The sequence below is a fragment of the Eimeria acervulina genome, genomic scaffold, assembly GCF_000499425.1.
Source record: "Eimeria acervulina Houghton genomic scaffold, Eah_scaff392, whole genome shotgun sequence".
Lineage (NCBI taxonomy): Eukaryota > Apicomplexa > Conoidasida > Eucoccidiorida > Eimeriidae > Eimeria > Eimeria acervulina.
Genome location: NW_013547342.1, coordinates 20,001 through 31,431, shown reverse-complemented (window position 1 = coordinate 31,431; position 11,431 = coordinate 20,001). Strand labels below are relative to the sequence as shown.

At 53.5% G+C, this 11,431-nt stretch overlaps 2 protein-coding genes across 2 annotated transcripts in view; both read left to right on the top strand.

The window, feature by feature from the left end:
- Positions 1–434: 434 nt before the first annotated feature.
- On the top strand, positions 435–2,745 carry EAH_00036430 (hypothetical protein, conserved; the record flags this gene model as incomplete). Its single annotated transcript, XM_013392062.1, has 2 exons — positions 435–1,731; positions 2,027–2,745. The coding sequence occupies 2 exons, from the start codon at positions 435–437 to the stop codon at positions 2,743–2,745; spliced, it is 2,016 nt and encodes a 671-aa protein (XP_013247516.1).
- A 2,326-nt stretch (positions 2,746–5,071) lies between these two features.
- The window catches only part of EAH_00036420 (hypothetical protein, conserved), a gene marked incomplete at both ends in the record, with an annotated part of 7,070 nt that continues 710 nt past the window's right edge, over positions 5,072–11,431 (top strand). The window contains 10 exons of the mRNA XM_013392061.1: positions 5,072–7,127; positions 7,665–7,879; positions 8,090–8,279; positions 8,566–8,696; positions 9,256–9,344; positions 9,608–9,703; positions 10,082–10,181; positions 10,428–10,535; positions 10,666–10,730; positions 11,030–11,195. Coding sequence (XP_013247515.1) covers positions 5,072–7,127; positions 7,665–7,879; positions 8,090–8,279; positions 8,566–8,696; positions 9,256–9,344; positions 9,608–9,703; positions 10,082–10,181; positions 10,428–10,535; positions 10,666–10,730; positions 11,030–11,195 — 3,216 coding nt within the window. The remainder of the gene's footprint in view (positions 7,128–7,664; positions 7,880–8,089; positions 8,280–8,565; positions 8,697–9,255; positions 9,345–9,607; positions 9,704–10,081; positions 10,182–10,427; positions 10,536–10,665; positions 10,731–11,029; positions 11,196–11,431) is intronic.

Sequence of the window (11,431 nt, the reverse complement as noted above, 5' to 3'; positions counted from 1 at the left end):
CCCCCCCCCCCCCCCCCCCCCCCCCACACACACACACACACACACACACACACACACACACACAAACACACACATACAAAGCTTCGGCTGAGTCTGCCTCATATACCCTTCTCTATACCTTCACACCTAAACCCTAAACCCCAAACCCTAAACCCGAGACCCTAAACCTAGACCCTATAGGCCCTAAGTCCTAAAGCGCAGTAGGCGTAGCAGTAGAGCTGTAGGCTAGTGGAAGCTAGAGGTGCTTACTCCTTAGGGGCCTCTGCATCAGCCAATATAGTTACTATTATTAAAACTTATAAGGGTTTATTAGGGTTTATTAGGGTTCATTAGGGTGTATCGGGGTTAATTAGGGTTTGTTAGGGTTTACTTGGGTTTATTAGGGTTTATTAGGGTTTATTAGGGTTTAGGGTTTCCCCGTCCTTCCACTGCCTATGCAGCCCTCCGTCTCACCCTCACTTTCCCCGCCTTCTCTGCGGAGGGAGGGCCCCCCCGTTGGGGGCCCCCCTGGGGCCCCTGGGGATACCCTACAGGGGGGGCCCCCTGGGGGGCCCCCCTATACCGAGGGTTCTTCTGTGGGGGGCCCCCCTGTGAGGGGCCCCTACATGGGGGGCCCCCCTGTGCGGGGCCCCTCCTTAGGGGGCCCCCCTGTGGGGGGCCCCTCCTTAAGGGGCCCCCCTTTTGGGGGTTTGCCCCGTTTGTTATTGTGTAATGGGGTCGCCCTTGGGTGTTTAAGGTTTAGAAGGGGCCCCCTGTTGATGACTTTACGCGATTCTTTTTATGTGGCTGTAAGGACAGTGAAGGGGGGGAAGAGGCTCTTAGGGTTAGAGAGGAATATACACCGTCTTGCTGCCTCTGCTGCTGCTGCTGCTGCTCGAAGAGAAGCCGCGCTGCTGCAGCAAGGGGGCCCCCAGCAACCGGGGGCCCCCATCGACAATGGGGGGCCCCTACACCGCAGTGCTGCTGCTGATTTTAATGAGTGCTTCCGCCATACACTCAAAAGAGACATCACCCTTCTGCTGCGCCTCTTTAAGTTCCTTGCTGCACCCCCAGCAGCAGCAGCAGCAGCAGCAGCAGCAGATGCAGCAATGCTTCCAGAGGGGACAGAGGTTGCACTTACCCTTATCCTCACCCCACTGGGGCTGCCTCAACTGGTAGAAGCCCTGGCGCTCCCTACGCTCCCCCCGGGGGCCCTTGCGGCCTCCTCCTCCTCCTCAGCAGCAGCAGCAGCAGCAGATGCAGCAGCAGATGCAGCAGCAGCAGAGGGGGGCAATTGCTCCTCTGCAGCGAAAGGAGACAACAGCAGCTTTGCAAACCTCAAACTTATGATGCTGGCGGAGCCCCTAGTCCCCTCATCGGCAGTCTGCTGCTCCCTTCCACCTCAGCAGCAGCAGCAGCAGGGGCAGCAGCAGCAGCAGCAGCAGCAGCAGCAGCTAGTAAGTGTTGGAGACTCAGACGGCTCACCAGGGACCCAAAAGGAAGAAGCCAGCAGCAAAAACAGCAACAGCAGCAGCAGCAGCAGCAACAGCAGCAGCAGCAGCAGCAGCAGCACTGTTCGTTGGTGCAACGTGCTGCTGCTGCCTCACGGGGGGCGGCAGCAGCCACACGAGAAGAGCACGGATTGGGTATTAGAGAGGCAGCAGCTGCTGCAGGAGGCGCAGCAGCAAGCAGCAAAAAGAGGTGTCCCCATTGAGGAGGTCCTTCTTGACAGAGATGGCAGTCTCCTTGAAGGTACGTGTGCTGTTGCTGCTGCTGCTGCTGCTTTTGCTGCTCGCCCTGGTGCTGCTGCTGCTTTTGCTGCTCTCCCTGCTGCTGCTGTTGCGCTTGCTGCTTTGGCTGTTGCTGCTGCTGCTGGTGCTTTTATTGATGTTGATATTGCAGCGGCAGCTCTGCTGCTGCTGCTGCACTGGCCGTGCTTAGTGTGTTCTTCCTGCTGCTGCTGTTGCTGCTGCTGTTGCTGTTGCTGCTGCTGTGTATATTAGGGGTATTATCTGCTGCTGATTGCTGCACTTTGTGCTGCATGCAGGGTGCAGCAGCAATTTTTTTGTATATTCTCGTGCACGGGGCTGCGTACTGACGGCTCCGGTGTCTCTGTGTCTCCCTGGAGTTACGCGAGAGCTTTCATTGAGTGTATTTGCTGCTTTAAATTTAGAGACAGTCTTCGAGGCCCCGCGCTGGAGACAGAGAAAAGATGAAGATTGGGCCGCGGCGTGGATTTCCTCCGCCAGCAGATTGCTGCTACCCGTCAGGACCCTCATCAAACCCAAATCACCTCTGCAGCAGCAGCAGCAGCAGCAGCAAGAGCAGCAGCAACAGCAGCAGCAGCAGGTAGAGCAGCAGAAGCAGGAGGTGAAACAGCAACAGCAACACCTGGAGCGGCAACAGCACCAGCTGGAGCAACAGCAGCAGAACCAGCTGGAGCAGCAGCAGCAGCAGCAGCAGCAGCAGCAACAGCAGCAGAAGGCTGCTTGGATTGCCGTTGATTCCCCAGTGGGTGAGGAGGTACGAGTTTATTTGCTGCACCCAGACGACACTCCACCTCAGCACAAGCCCTCGCAACAACAACAGCAGCAGCAGCAGCAGCAGCAGCAGCAGCAGCAGCAGCAGCAGCAGCAAGAAGGGGAGAGCTTTGCTGCTGACTTTGAGGAGATAGAATTTGATGTGGGTCCAGACTCCCTCGCAGCGCGAGCAGCGCAGTTAACAAAAGAAATGGCAGAGGCAGAAGCAGAAATCATCTTCCCCTGATGTGGGGTGCTTGCTGCTGCTGCTGCTGCTGCTGCTGTTATTGCTGCTGCTGCTGCTGTAGCAGCAGCAGGGGTGCAGAGGCGTTTCCGTTTGGGCCCGTTCATACTGAAGGAGACACTCGACGGCCAATGGAGTTGTGCTGCCGAGGCAGCAGCAAATAGCTGCTCCAGCAGCACGCCGCTGCTGTCCCTTTGTTATCTCTATCCCTATACGAGCAGCAGCAGCAGCAGTTGCTGCTGCTGCTGCTCCTTCTTCTGTCTTTTTTGGTGGAGATAAGCATTTTTGTGTTTTTGTTTGCAAGCTGCTGCTGCAAGTTGCGGCTGGCTGTTGTGCTTGCGTTGCTGATTAGCCGAGCAGCGGTGAGGTGTATATACACCTCAAAGCGTATATACACCTCAAGGTGTATATATGCATTACCCCTTAAGGTGTATATACACCGCAAAGTGTATGTACACCTCAATGTGTACATTCACTGTCCCTTAAGGTGTACATACACCTCAATGTGTACAGACAATACACCGCAAGATGCACAGACACCCCAGGGTGTACATGCACTGGCTCTTAAGGTGTACGTACACCTCAAGGTGTACATACACTACGCCTTAAGCAGTACATACACCTCAAGGTGTACATACACTACGCCTGAAGGTGTACTGTACGTGCATACACCTGAAGATGCAGATACACCCCAAGGTGTACATGCAGCTAAAGACAGTAATGCAGCGTTTGCTTTTGGAGACAGCCGAAGAAGACAAAGAATATGTACAATAATACTAAATAATAAAATTATTATTATGGTGATAATAATTATTATATTTTTCGTGTTTTATCAAACAACAAAAAAGAACAACAGGGGTCTCCTCTCTGCTGCTGCAGCACTTCTCGTCTGTCTCCTTAGGCTCTTGAGTTCAAAGGAGACGCATTAAGGGCCTATAGCTGTGTCTCTCTTTCTTATACAGCTGGTAGCACCCATGCTTCTTCTCTCTTTATAAACTCCAAGCAGCAGCAGCAGCAACAGCAGCAACAGCAGCAGTAGCAGCAGCAGCAAGAATAGTCTCGAGCTGGGGTGTCTACCCTCTGTTGCAGTTTGCAGCTCCTGCACTGCTGCTGAGATAAGAGAGACACCATCAGGCTAGCTAGCTTGTTTTTTCGTTTCTCTTAACTAGCCATCCACTCCTCTAGCCTATTCTCTGGCTAGCTAGCTAGAGAATAGCTAGCTAGCTAGCCAGCTAGCTAGCTGCCTAGGGGTCTGTTACACGGGAGGGGAGACAGGCGGTTGTTGCTGCAGCTACAAGCGGTGATACTCAACAGCATCTTTAGGGGTCCATCTGCATGCTGTTGTAGCTGCCTGACCTAGCTAGCCAGCTAGCTAGCCAGCTAGCTAGCGGGGGAGAGAGTTAGCCCAGTGGAGAATGCTATCTAGAAAGACTACTGGCTGGCGAGTTGGCTAGCTATCCACCTAGATAACTAAATAGCTAGTTAGCAAGCTAGCTAGCTAGGGGCTAGCTAGCTAGCTAGCTATCTGGCTAATAATCTGAAGACATTACAGCTTGGCGACGGCAGAAACCGTTCGGGTGTATAGGCAGGTCGTTAGTGGATTTTCTTTTACTAAACAGGGCAGTCTATTGCATATAAACAGCACTTATTGCATATATATATATACATATATATATGTGTATATATATATATTATATAATATACTATATATCACATATATTATATAAAAATATATTATATATTCACATACACTACATACATTACATATATTATATATTATAAATAATCGTACGAATTAAAGACAAAGACAAACAGCAGCTACACATGTCTCTCCAACCCCAAAGGGGGGCCCCACACTAGAGCTGGGGGCCCCCTCTCTGCTGAGGGGCCCCCAGTTAGATGCTCGCTGAGACAAACAGAAGCAAATACCAGCAGCAGCGGCTTGCTGCTGCTGTTGCTGCTGCTGCTGCTGAAGCGGGTGTTGTTTGGTGGGGTTGTTGTTATTTGGTAGCGAGCGGCATGTGTGAATTGTTAATTTTTATATAATATGTTTATTAAAGAAAAGAAATAATCTAAAGAGCCTTTATTATTGTAATCTTGCACTTTAGAGCATCTCCTGCTGCTGCTGCTGCTGTTGCTCCTGCTGTTGCTGCTGCAACAGCAGCAACAGCAGCAGCAGCAGCAACAGTAGCTACTGTATACTACAGGTCGGGGGGCGACCTTCTGGGTTATTTCTTTATTAAATTAAATAAATCTAGCAGTTTTTATTTGTTGTTTTTCTTATAAACAAACACTCTCTAGACTCCTTATCGCTCTGAGGGCCCCCTTAATGTTTTCTGCTCAGGGGGCCCCCCGGCAGCAGCAGCCCGTCACCTCCCCCATCCAGGGGCCCCCATGGGGCCCCCTTTTATCAACCCGGGGCCCCTTGGGGGGCCCCCTTGGGGGCTCTTCTGGGGGCCCCGGGGGGCCCCTAGACCCTGCTGTTGCTGCTGCGCTGCAGGTGCTTCAGGGAGCCCCCCTTTGGACTGAGTCTGCTGAGTATTGGGGCTCTGCTCCTCCTGCAGAAGCAAAAGACTATTTAGAAGCCCTCACAGTATTGGCTAATGCATGCACATGCACTGCAACACGCGAGGCAGTGCTACGATGGGGGGGCCCCCATGAGGGGGCCCCCTCTCAAGGGGAGGGGGGGCCCCCTGGGGGCCCCTTGCTGCTGCAGCACCTCTTTCGAGTTTTATGCTGCGTGTGCCGCGTTTGCTTGGAGAATAGGGGTATCGTCTATGGGGGCCCCTCTGGGGGCCCCCCTTCTGCTGCAGGAGAAGAGGATATAGGGGGCCCCCAAGGTGGGGTTGTTGTGTTTCCTGCTGCTGATGTATGGGTACGGTGGGGGCCCCCATTGGTTGAGGCCCTTCATACTGATTCGTTTGCTGGAGATACACTGCAACGCCTAACTCGTCTGCTGTATGTCTTGTTGAGCTGCTTAGGGAGGTCTCCTCTTGCTGCTGCTGCTGCTGCGCTGCTGCAGCCAGCAGCAGCACAACACGCCTTTTGCTTCCTGGCTACAATGGCTGCTGCAGCAGCGGAACAGGAGGCCCTTAGCATACCCTCAGCAACAGCAACAGGAACAGCAGCAACACCAGCAGCAGCAGCAGCAGCAAACTCGACAGCAGCAACACCCGCAGCGGACGCCTCTGCTGCTGCAGAGCTGCCTTCCTCGGTAACCCCGACTAGCAGCAGCAGCAGCAGCAGCAGCAACAGCAGCAGCAACAACAGCAGCAGGAGGGAGACATCGTTGCTTCTAGCTCTATTGGGAGCATATGAGGGCCTCCTCTCTCTGCCTAAAGTTGCTGCAGCAGCAAGAGGGGGCCCCCAAAGGCCTCTGCATAAAGCAGTGCAGCGGGGGGCTGCGCGACTTCTAGGAAGAGCAGCAGCAATAACCGATGCTGCTGTTGCTGTTGCTTCTTGGCTAATATACCAGCGCCTCTCTAGCAGCAGCAGCAGCAGCAGCAGCGGTGAGGGATCGTTCAGCCCCTCGAATGTGCGGCACCTGCTGGCTCTGCTAATTGCTGCAGCAAGGCAGCAGCTGCAGCGGCCTGTGGAGCAGCAGCTATCTGTCTCCTGTCTCCTTGAAGCACTGAAGGAGCCTTATATGCATGAGCGCCTCAGCAGCTGCGCCCACGAAGCAGCATTAGCTTTTGCTGCTGTTTGTCTGCAAGCGTTGCAGGCTGTTGCTGCAGCAACAGAAGCAGCAGAAGCAGCAGCAGCAGAAGCAGCAGCAGCAGCAACCGCAGAGGCGGAGGGGGAAGACAGGGATGTTGGGGGCTCCTCTCAAGAGAGGGGAGATAGACAGCGGGGTCTTGCTGCAGCACGTGCTGCTGCTGCCGCTGCTGCTGCTGCTGCTGCTGCTTCGAGTGCTGCACCACTTGCGGAGATGCTCGCGCTGCTGTGCGTCTCTAATGCTTCGCTTAGGGCCTCCATTGGCTACAGGCTCTGCTGCCTCCCACCGCAGCAGCAAGACAGCCCTGCTGCTGCTGCTGCTGCTGCTGCTGCTGGAGCTGCTGGAGCTGCTACAGCACAGGGCGGCGCCAGCGGCAGCACCCGAGTAGAGAGCCAAACCCCGCAGCAGGAGCAGCAGCAGCAGGAGCAGCAGCAGCAGCAGCAACAAGCGTCTCCTCCGAGAGGCCGCAGCAGCGCGGCCCTTTCAGCGCTGAGCTTACCTGCACTTTTATATTTTGCTGCACATGGAGAGGAGCTTGGCTGTATATACACCTCAGCATTTCTAGAGAGTTGCTTGAGGTGTACAGACACCCGAAGCTTAGGGCGGTATTTGTCTCCTCAGCAAAAACAAAAGGCCCTCACTGCACTCGCAGCAAACGCTAACTTGCTTCGTAAGACACACACGAGCAGCAGCAACAGCAACAGCAGCAGCAGCAACAGCAGCAGCAGCAGCACTACAGGCAGCAGCAGCAGCTCCGCTTCTCTTGTCGTGGGGCGATTCTGTTTGTGTTTGAGGGTTTTACAGGTGTTTCGATTTGCTGCCTTTGGTTTTTGTTTGTTTCTGTTCTGTTGCTGCTGCTGCTGCTGCAGCTGCTGCTGCTGCAGCACGAAGCGGAGAGGAGACGCGTTTAGGGCTGCGAGGAGCAGCAAATTTGTGTCTCCTTGGGGCCCTGTGGGAAGGGACTGATGCTCTCGGTGCAGCAGTGGAGGCCCTCTGCATCAAACCTCTTGCTGCTGCAGGTAGCTCTTAGCAGCAGCAGCAGCAGCAGCATTAGCAGTAGCAGGAGCAGCAGAAGTAGCAGCAAGAGCAGCAACAGGAGCAGCAGCAGCAGCAGCAGTAGGAAGAAGCGAATTTGGGGGCTTGATACATCGCAGGATTGCCGATGCTGCTGCTGCTGCTGTTGCTGCTGCTGTTGCTGCTGCTGCAGGGGAAGAAGCTGCCCAGCGGGGAGACACTCAATTGCTGCTGCGGCTGCTGCATGCATCATTTGATTTGAGTGCATGCACGAAGAGACACCTGCCTCGGTCTCTGCGGCTGCTGCAGCAAACTGCTGCTGCTCTTGCTGCTGGGCCTCTCACCGCCCCACAAACAGCAGCAGAAGCAGAAGAAGCGTTTCTGCTGCTTCATAAGTGCTGCGCGCTGGTTCGTCCTAACGTACCTACTACTACTACTACTACTACTACTACTGCTGCTGCTGTTGCTGCTGTCGCTGCTGCCGCTGCTGCCGCTGCTGCTGTTACTGTCGCTGCTTCTCCTGCTGCCGTTGGTGTTGCTGCTGCTGTTGCTGCTGCTGCTGCTGCATGGTTGGTGAGGTTTGTGAGGAGGTGCTGCGTTTGCTGCTGCTGCTTGCAGTGTCTCCCTGTCTCCTTTCGCTCGGTTCCCCCAATCGACTGCATTCAATTCACAAGCAATGAGTCTCCAGCTTCAGCAGCAGCAGGCTCTGCTGCTGCTGCTGCTGCTGCTGTGGGGGGGTGGGGGGACTCGGGGGTGCTGGAGGGGAGGTGCCCTTTAGTGCAGCGGCTGCAGAGCCTCAGCAAATGGGGTGAGGCTTCATGAGGCTGCTGTTGCTGCTGCTGCTGTTGCTGCTGCTGCTGCTGTTGCTGCAGCTGATGCAGTCGCTGTTGCTCCCATTGCTGCTCCTCCGGTTGGTGGTGCTGTTGCTGCTGTTCAAGTTGCTGCTGATGTTGCTGCTGCTTCTGCTATTACTGTTGCTACTGCTATTACTGCTTCTCTAATTGCTGCCACGGTACCTGCTGCTGCTGCTGTTGCTGCAATTGTTGCTCCTCTCATTGCTGCTAATGTTGTTGCTGCTGCTGCTGCTGCTGAAGGGTTTGTCTCTGGGGAGAGTTCTTGGCTGCTGAGCTGCCGTGCTGTTGCTGCTGCTGTCGCTGAGGGGACCCGCAGCAGAGAAGCGGAGATGCGGAGGCAGCAGCAAAGCCTAGAGGAAGCAAGAAACAACGTTAGCTGCTGTACACTGCTGCTGCTGCTGCGGTTGCTGCTGCTGCTGCTGCTGTGGGAGATGCTGGTGGAGTTGCTGCTACGCATGCTGCTGCTGTTGCTGCTGTTGCTGCTGCTGCAGCTAGGGGAGATGCTGGTGGAGCTGCTGCTACTCATGCTGCTGTTGTTGCTGCCGTTGCTGCTGCTGCGGTTGCTGCTGCTGCTACGTGCAGCAGCAATTGCTGTTTTAGTTTTTGAGTTATACATTTATAAATAAAACAAACAGCAGTTGGGGCCTTATTAAAGAGCTTCTCTGTTTTGCTGCAGGCTGTACAGACAGCGCAGCGCCTGGCGCTCATTAAAGAGGCCCACGAAGTGAGTCCCCCTAAACCCTAAACCCTAAACCCTATCCGCCTTGGAGATCAGGGTTTAGGGTTTATGGTTTGCAGTTTTTGTGCTAAGGGTTTAGGGTTTAGGGTTTCCGGTTTACGGCTTTATAGCTTGGGACTTCAGCGCATATGGTTTAGGGTTTAGGGTTTAGGGTTTAGGGTTTAGGGTTTAGGGTTTGGGGTTCGCTGCAGGTGGAGTTGTCTCGACTTAAAGAAGGAGCCGAGCGAATGGATCGGCTGCATGCAGCTGAGCAGCAGCGTCTGTCGGAGGAGACACACAAGTGATGCATACACCTGAATAAACTAACTGTCTCCGTTTAATAAACATAAATTAACTGTCTCCTTTAAAACATATATATTAACTGTCTCCTTTGTATACACAAATAATAACTGTCTCCTTTTATACGCAAATATTTATTGTCTTTTTTCTTAGTTGTTCATTTGGTGCGCGTTCGTCTGGATTGAAGCTTTTGCTGTCTGAACAAGCAATGGTGGGGCCCACTAGCTGCTGCTGCTGCTGCTGTTGCTGCTGCTGCTGCTGCAGGCTGAGGGCGGAGTTGGCGAGGGAGCAGCAAAGAGGAAGAGAACTAGTAGCTGAATTTGAGAGGCTTCTTGATGCAAAAGAGACCGCCATTACTAGGTATGCCTCTTGCTGCTGTTGCTGCTGCTGCTGCTGTTGCTGTTGCTGCTGCTGCTGCTTCTGTTGCTGCTGTTGCTGGTGCTGGTGGTGTTGCTGTTGCTGGTGCTGGTGGTGCTGCTGCTGCTGGTGCTGGTGGTGTTGCTGCTGCTGGTGGTGTTGCTGCTGGTGGTGGTATGGCTGTTGCTGTTGTTGTGCTGCTGTTTTTGCTGCTGCTGGTTTTGCTGCTGCTTCTGCTGCTGCTGCAGTTTCTTGGGGTTCACTGTGGGGTTCTGCGCGTGTCTTTATGGTGGTGTGCTGCTGCTGTTTGCTTCTATTGACACTACTGCTTCCACATTACTGCTGCTGCTGCTGTTGCTGCTGCTGCTGCTGCTGCTGCAGCCTAAGGGCCAGCTTAGAGGAAGGTAGGAATGTGACGGGGCCTGATGCTTCGGCTATATCGCGAGACCTGCAAATTCAAACTGCACTTAATGTTAAACAGGTGCTGCTCTCTTGCTGCTGCTGCTGCTGCTCGTGCTGCTGCTGCTGCTCGTGCTGCTGCTGCTGCTGCTCGTGCTGCTGCTGCTGCTGCTGCTGCGGCGGCGGCGGCGGCATTCAAAGGAGGTGGTGGTTTTTCGTGTGTCTGTTTGCTGCTGTACTGCATGCATGCATGCCTATGCATATATGATGTATAACAACATACCTAAAGAGTATTTGATTATTTTTTTATTGTTTTGTTTGTGTACAGAAAGAAGAAATTGCTAAACAAGAAGAAAAACTGCGCTTGCTGCTGGAGAGACAGCAGCAAACATCAAGCAGCCTCAACGCACTCACAGACAAACACAGACAGCTGCAGGTACACCTGGAAGCTGCATGTACACCCCAGCACCTACGCCCTGCTATACTTCCCCCTCAGCAAGCTGCTTAGCGTTTAGGGTTCAGGGTTTAGGGTTTAAAAGAGCAGGGTTTGTGGGTGTGCATCGCAGGAGGCGAAGGCCCAGCTGCAGGTAAACTATGAAAAACTTCAAGATGATAACGAGCAGCAATTCAGGTCAGCACGCTGCTGCTGCTGCTGTTGCTGCTGTTGCTGCTGCTGCTGCTGGCGTCCATCACGTCCTCCCTGCCGCAGTTGCTGCTGCTGCTATTGCCGTACCTGAGACCCCTTCTGCTGCTGCTGCTCTTGCTGCTGCTGGTGTTGCTGCTGCTGCTGGTCTTGTTCCGAACTCCTCTTGCCGCTGCCTTGAGAGAAGCAGGCGTGTGCATGTAGCAACAGCAGCAGAAGCAGCAGAAGCAGCAGCAGCAGAAACCGCAGCAGCAGAAGCAGCATGTGGGCTTTGTTCGGGTGTACAGACAGCTGATTTTAGTAATGAAGGCGCTGGCTGAGCAGCAAGCGGAGAACGAAACCCTTAAGGAGGAGCGCATGCAATCTGCAGCAAACCAGCAGCAGCAGCAGCAACTGGAGCAGCAGCTGCAGCAGCTGCAGCACCAGCTGCAGCAAATGGCTCGCGAGCAGGAAGTAGGCCCCCAGCACATCTCTTCGCTTAATCTGCTGCAGCACCTACACTAATTCTTGTATATGTTTATCTGCACAAGTATATAAATTAATAAACAAATACACAGGCATTTGCATGCAAATCTATATATATATATTATATATAAGGAAATAAACGCATGAATATATATATATATATATATATATTATATTTTATATATTGGAGGGGGGGTGATATTATATATAATATATATTCTACA